At 41.3% G+C, this 9,564-nt stretch overlaps 2 protein-coding genes across 4 annotated transcripts; both read right to left on the bottom strand.

The window, feature by feature from the left end:
- Window positions 1-84: 84 nt before the first annotated feature.
- LOC122884330 lies at window positions 85-6,238 on the bottom strand. Of its 2 annotated transcripts, XM_044214127.1 has the most exons (6): window positions 5,985-6,238; window positions 5,691-5,796; window positions 5,150-5,273; window positions 3,925-4,246; window positions 2,674-2,976; window positions 85-1,921 (listed from the first exon to the last, which is right to left on the bottom strand). In XM_044214127.1, the coding sequence occupies exons 5-6, from the start codon at window positions 2,852-2,854 to the stop codon at window positions 1,197-1,199; spliced, it is 906 nt and encodes a 301-aa protein (XP_044070062.1). In that variant the 5' UTR covers window positions 2,855-2,976; window positions 3,925-4,246; window positions 5,150-5,273; window positions 5,691-5,796; window positions 5,985-6,238; the 3' UTR covers window positions 85-1,196. The 2 variants fall into 2 exon arrangements, with proteins under 2 accessions (XP_044070062.1, XP_044070063.1); XM_044214128.1 differs by lacking the exon at window positions 3,925-4,246.
- A 151-nt stretch (window positions 6,239-6,389) lies between these two features.
- On the bottom strand, window positions 6,390-9,440 carry LOC122884333 (cytochrome c oxidase assembly protein COX20, mitochondrial). 2 transcript variants are annotated; one of them, XM_044214131.1, is made up of 4 exons: window positions 9,203-9,440; window positions 8,425-8,568; window positions 7,517-7,580; window positions 6,390-7,302 (listed from the first exon to the last, which is right to left on the bottom strand). In XM_044214131.1, exons 1-4 carry the CDS (start codon window positions 9,309-9,311, stop codon window positions 7,158-7,160), a joined length of 462 nt encoding a protein of 153 aa, XP_044070066.1. In that variant the 5' UTR covers window positions 9,312-9,440; the 3' UTR covers window positions 6,390-7,157. The 2 variants fall into 2 exon arrangements, with proteins under 2 accessions (XP_044070066.1, XP_044070067.1); XM_044214132.1 differs by having other exon boundaries at window positions 8,425-8,539; window positions 9,279-9,436.
- Between the last annotated feature and the right edge of the window lie 124 nt (window positions 9,441-9,564).

A 9,564-nucleotide genomic window follows, 5' to 3' on the forward strand; every position in this document is an offset into this window, starting at 1 on the left:
CCAGTGTAATGGAATAATATGAAAATGATGAAATTTGTGCAGTGAAACTTAACGGTGGTGTTATCTACTGTGTTGCACTCTTCTGTTTTAGAAAACCTTTCCTTTTAGTGTGGACTTTTGTATGCCATTAATCTTATTAGAGGTTAGGTTGTGAGTCCCATTCAAACTGCTGCCAGTCAGTCGGGCAAAATCAGTGTCAGCCAAGAGAAAGTCCCTCTGGATATTTGCAGTCTTGCCATGGAAGAACTGACGCAAATTCTTACAAAGTTACCGTTAAAATGAAGTAACATTTCTTCAGGACCACAGTATAACATCAAGACAAAAACATTAGTGTGTAGCTGCATGAAAATATGCGAGTATTTTCAAATAAAGTGCATTTAGTAGAGTAAAAAGAAAAAAAAAACAAGATTTGTAAGAGTGTGTAATTTTACCAATCACAGCAGTTTTTCACCAAATAATAATCCAAATCAGAATCATTTTAAGTGCACTTCCCCTAAAGTCCTGAAAAATATATTTTTCAATAACACAAGGTTATAACTTGTGTGTACAAGATATTAGATAAAACATCACCTTTCTGGGGGTTCTGTTTTCACGAGACAAAGTTGAATAAAAATCAAGCTTCAATCTAACAATGGTCCTCCCTAGAACTTCAGGCAGTCCTTACCCCCATGTATCACTCCCAACTAAGTTCTCCAGTTTAGCAAAACTGGAGAACATTTTTAATCTTAGAAACATTTGGTTTATGGAGTTTGCTGGCAGCACTGCACACCACTGTAGGAAGCACGAAGCTGTCCTTATAGAGCCGATTCACTGCAAAGAAACTAAGAAATTGCTAAGGTAATGCTTACTCTCATTGGATAATATTACATATTATTATTATCGATGCCTTGTTTAAACATCACATTTTTTACAGCTTACTTGCAATTTTTAACGTTTAACTTTGATTTATTGAAAAATAAGGCACAAGCGATTACAAAGTTTGTCACAATCTTTTGTACAAAAGCAGGTATTTTGGTTCGCAAGGATCACGAACAAGACTGCGAGATTGTGGAGGGACTGTTATGTTGTTATCAGAAATTACAGAACCATAGTATTAGGTCATGCTGTTTTGGCATCTGCTCCAAAAATCCAACGGGAGTACGAGTTGTCCCAAACTAGGCGGATGTTTGGAAATCTTTTTGAAAACTACGTCCTCCTCAAAGTCTCGTCTCCACAGTCTCAGCCACAGTGTCCACAGTGGGTCTCATGTTCTCTTTCCGACTTGTCTTTTGACAGCAGGGTAGCACCTGCAGCACCTCTTTGAGCCCTTTGGTCATGAATATGTAGAGGAAGGGGTCCACCAGAGGGCTGAGGTAGAGCAGCAGGTGAGACACCAGCCCCAGGTATGTCACCGTCATCTTAAAGGACAGAGCCTCCAGAAGGATGCTGAGGATGAAGGGGACGTAGAGGAGGGTGTAGTTAGCCCAGATCGCACTGATCCCCCACACCGCCCTCCTCCTCTCCGGGGTCGATGGGTTAGATCGGGAGCAGATCAGGGCCCTGCAGGAGTCCACAGCAAAGAAGAGGAGGAAGGGGAAAGGCACGAGCAGAGACACTGCAAACCAGAGGTTGTACTGCAGCATGGCGAGGGCCAGGATGCCAAACGGAGCAGCCCATGTCACCAAGGCAACTGCAGGAGACCGCCTGATACTGCTGCAGCAGCTGAGACACTGTGGGTAGGCCACCAGGAGATGATGCTCCTGAGCTATGAACAGCATGAGGGTGACATTGGAGATGACCCCAAAATAGAAGATGTAGTCGTTGATGTTGGAGGAGAAGACGGCCCCACTCTCCATGTCCTGGGCCACACGGGGACGACCAAAGAAACTGATAACGTCAGAGACCAGGAGGAACATGACATGCATGGGAACTTTGTTCTCACCTGGACAGAGAACAGAAATGATCAATACTGATACTTCTCATTTCCTACACACATATACTTCATGCACCGGACACCGTGTGCCATTTATGTCGGGTGGGATTTGAAACTGAGTGTTGTGGCACTTATTCTTAAAAGCTTCTCTCTTGAACTAATTTGTATGTTGCTTTGAAAAATGTAAAATGGACAGTTGCTGATACTATGCAGATTATTACTACCACTGCTGCTAGTACTGCTGTATGCATTCCCAGTGATACTAATAATATCATTACTACTGATAGGCCTACTGATAATACTGATGCTGATACTATTAGTAGGACTGATACTGGGACTACTACTACAACTCATACTGATAGGCTGCTACTGATACTATGACATGAGACCATTACTGGTGCTGATGATAATGCCTCTGATACCCATCCAGCCCTTTTCTCTGTCATGGTTAAGTTATTTATGACTGTGGGAGCTGAAGGTGTTTAGTAGCGTATGTGTATCAAATGATAAAATGATAGACGATGACAGTGAAGATAAAAAATAATATATCTATAAGTACCAAGCCAAGACCAACTGAAATTGCAGTTTTGTTGTGTTTCAGGGTGCTACTCAGCTAGCCTTGCACAGATCGAGCCCAGCCCCTGTCACCCCCCCATCCTACTTTAGTTGACTTTCAGATGTGTGTAGGAGGTGGTGGCATAGTTTGTAAATTGTTCAATGACTGGTTTATACATTGGACAGAGAGCAGGGCCAGTACAAACCTTTGGACAGATTCTTGAGGGTGTAAATAGCCAGTGCAATGGCAGGCAGCCCGATGCTAAACGTCAGCCAGCTGATCACTTTGGCTACCTGGACGGCGGTGGGCGTGGTGGTGTTGCCAGTGAGATTGCCAGTGACGTTGACGAGGACGGGGACAGTTGTCACCGTGTTGCTGTCAGCCATAAGAGGCCCCACAGAGGCTATTTATGGGTTCAGCTGTTCAGATTAGCTTTGAGATCCTCAGAGTGTGTCGCCCAGCTTATGTTATGGATGCAGTAGCAGGTTGCAATGAAGACCACCTCAGTCTAGTTTCAGTCAAAACAAAGATCAAAATCAGTCCTTTGTAAGAACAAAATAAGCACTGAACAGTTGTTTGTGTCTTAATCGTGAACCTTTTAACGAAGATTTCATTTTTGCTTTGAAGCCAGACAGGTGAGGCCCGATACCTCAGTGCTCAGTTACCTGCCACCCATGACTGCTGATGTGTAAAGTCATTCCAAACTGGGCACAAAACCACGTAATCTGGCACCTCAGGACTGTCCTCACTGTTTTTTTCAAATTTGGCATAATTGTTGTTGTTTTTTGTTTTTTTAAACATCATGACTCAAATAAGGAAACACTTCTGTTTAATAGTGTACATGGTCAGGTACAAATAAATAAAATACAATAAATAGCTGTCAATACCCAAGAGCAGCTATCAGTCATCAAAATACTGCTACAGTAATTACACTACTTCTGGTGGAGCTTCGAGGAGGAAGTGCGGTACTTAGACATACTTTTGGCAAGACTGCAGAACATAGTGAGCGTACAGTAGTTTTTAGTGTACACTTATTCTTAAATATTTTCATATAACTTCAAATGCAGCAGGTATAGATTAAGAAGAAAGAAAATATCGCACTTACTAATTCCCCTTATGAGTTGTCACAACAATGCACTCAACATAAAACCCAAACTAAAGTACTCTCAGCCTGTTCTCAAAAGGGGATTTCAGCACTACAATAAACTGATGTTAATATCAAAAATACTCTTTAGTGCATGTTTAATATTCATCTCAACATGACAGAGTTTTAAATATCCATAACTGTTGAAGCCAGTTACTCCATCTTCGTTTCTCTCATAATTTACATATTTAAAAAAAACAAACATTTAACATAATTAGTTCAGGTTTTGTGGCTCCTGTTCATGGGCCCCATTTCTCTTTAGGCTCTTATAAATTTCCAAAGCACATTAGTTATCTTGAACCATTATCTTACCTGCGATAAACGCTGAATCAACTTTTGTCCACGGAAAACCCCTCGGCTTGTTTTTAAAGATGTAAATGCTGAAAAATCTTGAAATGGTTCAAGATTAGTGTTGAATCCTCTTAAAATATCTCAATTCCCACTAACAGAGTGAGTAACAGTTTGTCTGTCATGGACATGTTGAAGTCCAGGTTTGTGTGTGTTTGCGTCAGGTCTTCTTGGAAACCATGTATTGGTGCAGCGCTGAGCCTCCTAATCTCCACAGAGCTCAGCTGGCTGCTTTGAATGAAGCCTGGATGTGCTGAATATTCTCCATTGGTTTACACGGATCATTCTGTGTGTTCATGATAATGCAGGAAGTGAATATTTGCATGGAAAACTGATGTCAATATATTGCACCAGCCTTTATCTTAACTTTATTCCTGTATGTTTGTGTGGCTCTACACAAACGCTGTACTATTTTACATATGCAAATCAATTTACTTGTCACAAGGAGCACCACTTGGCCTGTGAAACTGTTGCATAATGTCTTCATTGACTCTGGAGGAGCTTTGTCAAATCATCAAGTAACCCTTTTTTTTAACAGTGTCATCCTCCAGATGTGAATTCAAAAAACGCGCTACAGGAACTGTATGAGGTCATCAGTGGTGAAACTAGCTATTAACAGATACTCAGGCAGATTCCCTCCTGAGGGCAGGGTTTATGTAATTCAGATTAGCTTAAATTTCCAGTTCCCGTCCAATTTTTTCACAATTGAGAATACTTCCGGATGGGAGCCGAAACGTCTTGATTCTGAAAACAGTGTCCAGATGACTACGACTGAAACCTTTTCTACGATAGAACACTCCTGGACGAATGAGGGACTACACCGTCTTATTCAGGAAAATAGAGAAAATATTCAGTGTCTCAGTTGAACTTCCTCCACTTCCTGTGAAATAAAAAAAAAAAGCTTTAAAGCTTAAAAGAAATTGTGAAAAAACGCTGAAGAGAATTTGACTTGACTTGAGGACACAGGTGAGGAAGAGGAGCAGGAGAGTATGGGGAGGTGAAGTCCTCTTCAACAATAAGAGAAAATGTTACTCATCCGCATCCCTACACTCATCTGATTGGAAATTTTAAAAGTATTGATTTTGATTTTTTGAGAATTTTTTTTGAAAACCACGTCAGAACAGGAGATCCAGTGGGTGCTCAGGAGCTCGGTGGGGGTGGTGGTGGGGGTGGCCGGTACGTCTCTCACCTTGTTTGGGATTCCACTTGTTATTCATTTCCCAGGATGCACTCTGGTAAATGGCGTTTACATCCAATCAGGACCATCTGCATGCTACACTGCCCATCGCGGCTCTTCAACAGAGGCCTGATTCCTGAGGAATGGGATGTTTTTAATCTAAAAGCTCAGTACTCAACAAAAACACCAGGTGGCGCCAAATCCAACACTAAGGACGAGAACTTAAAAGAACTAAATGAGAACACATAAGTGTGCGGACCTATGTTAGAATCCACGTTAAGTAAGAAATCTTATTTGAAATACATTTTTATACATTTTTCATCAGTATGGACTTCAAGAACAAATGTATATAATCTGTAATGACACTTTTAACAATAAACATATTTAGAATTTTTGTATACTTTTATATACAGCATAGAGAAGAGGAAAGGGGGGGAAGAGGGAAGCACAATGCAAATACCACCTAGATAGATTTTGTTCTAGACCAGACTGAACTTAGATTTTAATGTAATCTACCACATTTCACTGTATTCAGTAAATAAGTTAAACTCACAGGTACACACAGTGCAGGACTTGATGGGTGGTGATGCAGTGGAACAATCAGAGGATGGATGTAGTGACACTTGCTGGTCACCTGGTCGTGCAACAGCACACCAAACCTGCGTAATGTGACAGACATTTAGCTGACTCGTTCATCCAGGATGACACAGCAGAAAGCAGCATAACAGTGTTGTGTCCATGAAGCACTTTTACAAAACACTGCAAATTCAGCAGCACAGCCATGTTGTTAAGAAATTCTGAGCAAATCATTGGCAAAGGTTTGCTGTGAGTTGTTAAGATTTCCTACCTGGCGCTTGGGTCTTGCTCGAGGGCTCATCTCCTCAGTGGATAAAACTGCCTGCTGATATTCATTGCGTAGCTCTGCTCCATCCTCTAAAATAGGACTGTACTTGTTCAGCGAAGCAGCAGCTAATTCACATTTTCACAGTATTTTCTTAGTTTTGTTAATTAAGTCTGCTCAGCAGCCAAAAAAGCATTACCTTTTGTTTATGTCAATATAAAGCAAACACAGCACATTTGATCATTTCACATAACTGACTAAAGTTAGGAGTTCTCAAAATCATCCATTTTCAAATTACAGAAGTACTACTTGATTAGTTGAGGAACTTTGAAGGTAGACATAGCTGTTTAGCAGGGAAAAAAAAATGCAGATGCAAAATTTACTGATGAAACATCCCAGACAGCACATACACCAGTTTACACCAGTACACAATTTATTTTCCACACATTCAACTTTTAAATACTAAATGATAAAACAATCAGGGTTTGAGGCGAATTTCAAGGCTGATTCAACACTTGATCACAGAAAGCTGCTGCTGCTGCTCTGTCCTTTATGGGTCAAAACTTTCAATTAGAGATGTCACAGCAGGTGTTCTGACTTGGACAGCTGACAGAAAACTGGGCATCCTGGTGGCCTAGCATACCAAATAACCGCAATGTCCCCTGTTTGATTCCAGCTGGGGACCTTTGGTGCATGTCATCCCAATCTGTGTGGGCTACTTAGTGGTTGACTGGTGGGCAGAACAAACGTTCAGACAGAAGGAGTCACTGAAATCACAGCATGCCATGCATCGCAGGGTTTGAGGAAGTTGATATTTAACTGGTAAATTTGCTTGGTCATTGCTGGGGTGGAACAACATTCAGAAAATACTACATTTAAACATTTTTTTATTTTAGGAATCAGGATACACTCTAGGAACAGCTTACTCGTTCAGTCAAAAAGTCTGTATGTGGGAGGTCTGGAATACGAGATCTAATGCTTTGGATATGCTGTATCCTAAGTTATCAGACGAAAAAAACAAAAACAAAACAACACCCTTAAAATGCAGCCGAAGTCAGTCTTTTGAAAAAAAAATAAAATAAAATAAATAAACTGGATGTTGAGTCTTTGACCCTGACAGTGTCCTATCGTCTCCTCCCAGCCCTTACAGAGGAGGGGGAGGGATTTCAGTGCTGGAGGTCATGAGGGCCCTGATGGGGTTTCGGCTCCAGGTTTGTTTGTGGGGTCTAGAACCGTCCCTTCATACACGACCTTGTTCTTGATGCCGTCCTGGATCATCCTCTGCTGCACACGAAGCTTAGCGTTGTTCATCCTGCAGTAGAACCTGGAGAGGGCGACACGGCAGGGTTTCTGTTACAAACCGAAGTAATGAGAGGAAACTGCAGGAAGTAGTGAGCAAACGTTGGGAGAAAGATTCTGAAAATATTGTTTGCTGGGTGTTTTTCTTTCATGGTAGGTATGCCAAAAATACATGTTCTGATCAGAAAGTGAAATACAGACAAGAAAAGGATGAAGTGTCAGTCAACATAAAGACCTACCAGGACCCGAGTGTGGCGACCATAAAGCCTGCAAATCCCACGTCAAAAGACCTCTTCACCCGACCTGCGGACAACGGGACAGACTGCTGCTGAGAGTTCGAATAAATAAAATTCAACCAAACGTTTCTCTCACCACGTGAAACGTCTATCTGTCAATGTCAGAAAGAGGAGCCACTGGAATTTTTTATGTGATTTTTAGTCCAAAATGAACCTCTTTGCAAAAGTTTGTATTTCTCTCTAAAAGGTAAACGGGGGCTGATTTGTTAGAGACATCGAAGTTAAAAATATTGCATAGCTCTGAAATACAGAGAAAAGTTCAGACATGCCGAGAGTTTTTGCACAGTTTGTTGTGCAACAAAAGTATGTTAAATAAAATCATTTGACATTCTTTGAGATCCACACATTTTCTTTTATGCTAATATAAAAATTATGTTAAGTTAATAAAATCCAGTTAAACACAAAATAGATTTTAGCCAAAGTGCATACACACCTTGTGTCATCAGGCTGTAAATGAGCCAGTGTGGAATATTTGATCAGCATTTCACTGGGTGTGCTGCTCAGGTCTCATATTTAGGTTGTAGCAAGAGGGTCTGTTGTGTCTGTTTTAAGTTTCAAAGGCAGATTTCAATTTCAACTCCCCCTTATATTATATGAAGTACTCTCCCTCTCACATTATGGAAGGGACAGACTCCAGTGGCCGTGCACCTGTACACTCATGGAGCTATTGCAGTTATCAACCGTCCAATTAATTCTTAAAAGCCGGTTTTGGCTGTACAGGTCGTTCAAGATTCTATGTGAAAAAACAAATCACGTAAAAGATGAGCGCCAAGTATTACAATCATTAAATGAGCAAAGAATGCACACAAACACAGACACACACTGTCTGTTCAGACTCGAATAGGACTCACTAGTGGCCAGAAAGTGCAGCAGGCCGGCCGTTACTGAGCCGCCAGCTCCATGTAGGACGGCGTCTCTGGCACACGGAGTGTTCTGGACATCCAGGATCCCCAGCAGCCTGAAACCCTGAAGGACAGACAGACAAAGACACAGACCTGAAACGAGACTTACATGAAGTGATATTGAGACCTACAGTAAATTCATACTTAAACATAATGGAAACTGAATGTGCACATTCTTATCAAATATTACAAGACTCATATCACTTGTATCCATAGTTATTTTACACATTACACATGTTTTCTTGAGTATAGTGTATTTTGTAGGCCAAATGTAACACTGTGTGTGTTAGTAGGAATACTGTGTGTAAATTGTCCAGAGAGCAGCCAAGGCAATGTTTTTCCCTGAATGGAAATGCACTGATGGTATTTTAGTGCACATAGCAACGAGCAAGCCTTGCATTCTTGAATCGTGACACTTACTGTATCCTCACAGTTGAGTACTCGACATAGCGACGATACTTGAATTTAGCTCATGTTAACTGCAGTTTTGTTAAGCGTTAACATTAGCGTTAGCTGCCTTCTTATCTCTGAATGTCAACACACAACTCAGACGGACACAAACTCAGGAAATGATGACATTTCCTACAGTTCTCAGTGTTTGCATGTACGCAGCTTTAGGTTTTAGATTAACTGAAAACCTCGGTACGGTAAGGTAACACTACTTCACCAAGAGTAACTGTGAGAACTTCATGAATCAGGTGAACAGTTTCTGAACGCTGCTGTTGACCTTCTACAAACTGGAAGCAAGTAAGCCTCTTCCACCAAATGTGTCCTCGAAGCGTGAAGTTACTTGCGGCTCTTACCTTGTTCTTGGTCTCCTCTTCTTCTCCTGCCATTGTACCGCTGTGTTTGTCTCCTTGTGCAACGTTTGCACTCAGTTTATCTTAAAGAAACCGTCACGTAACGATCATTTTCGTAGTCACATTGGCCACAGCGCATGCGCTGTACCTACCTAATGGGTCCGTCCGCTATTAATCGCCGACTCGGCTGATGTATGGTTCCGGTAGGCCACGCGGGGTGAGATTAGGTACATTAGATATACTGTTCATACATAATGGACTTTAAAGGTTCGTTTCATCTTTAAAAAAA

Source organism: Siniperca chuatsi, linkage group LG11 (assembly GCF_020085105.1).
Source record: "Siniperca chuatsi isolate FFG_IHB_CAS linkage group LG11, ASM2008510v1, whole genome shotgun sequence".
In the NCBI taxonomy this organism is placed as follows: domain Eukaryota; kingdom Metazoa; phylum Chordata; class Actinopteri; order Centrarchiformes; family Sinipercidae; genus Siniperca; species Siniperca chuatsi.

Excerpts from the sequence above, each read along its gene's own strand:
- LOC122884330 (XM_044214128.1), bottom strand. The coding sequence starts at position 2,854 with ATGGCTGACAGCAACACGGTGACAACTGTCCCCGTCCTCGTCAACGTC. Across the intron at positions 1,922-2,673 it reads CCTCAAGAATCTGTCCAAAG|GTGAGAACAAAGTTCCCATG; the intron begins GTTTGTACTGGC and ends TTCTCTGTCCAG.
- LOC122884333 (XM_044214131.1), bottom strand. The coding sequence starts at position 9,311 with ATGGCAGGAGAAGAAGAGGAGACCAAGAACAAGGTAAGAGCCGCAAGT. Across the intron at positions 8,569-9,202 it reads TTGCTTCCAGTTTGTAGAAG|GTCTGTGTCTTTGTCTGTCT; the intron begins GTCAACAGCAGC and ends GTCTCGTTTCAG. Across the intron at positions 7,303-7,516 it reads GTCGCCACACTCGGGTCCTG|GTTCTACTGCAGGATGAACA; the intron begins GTAGGTCTTTAT and ends CGCCCTCTCCAG.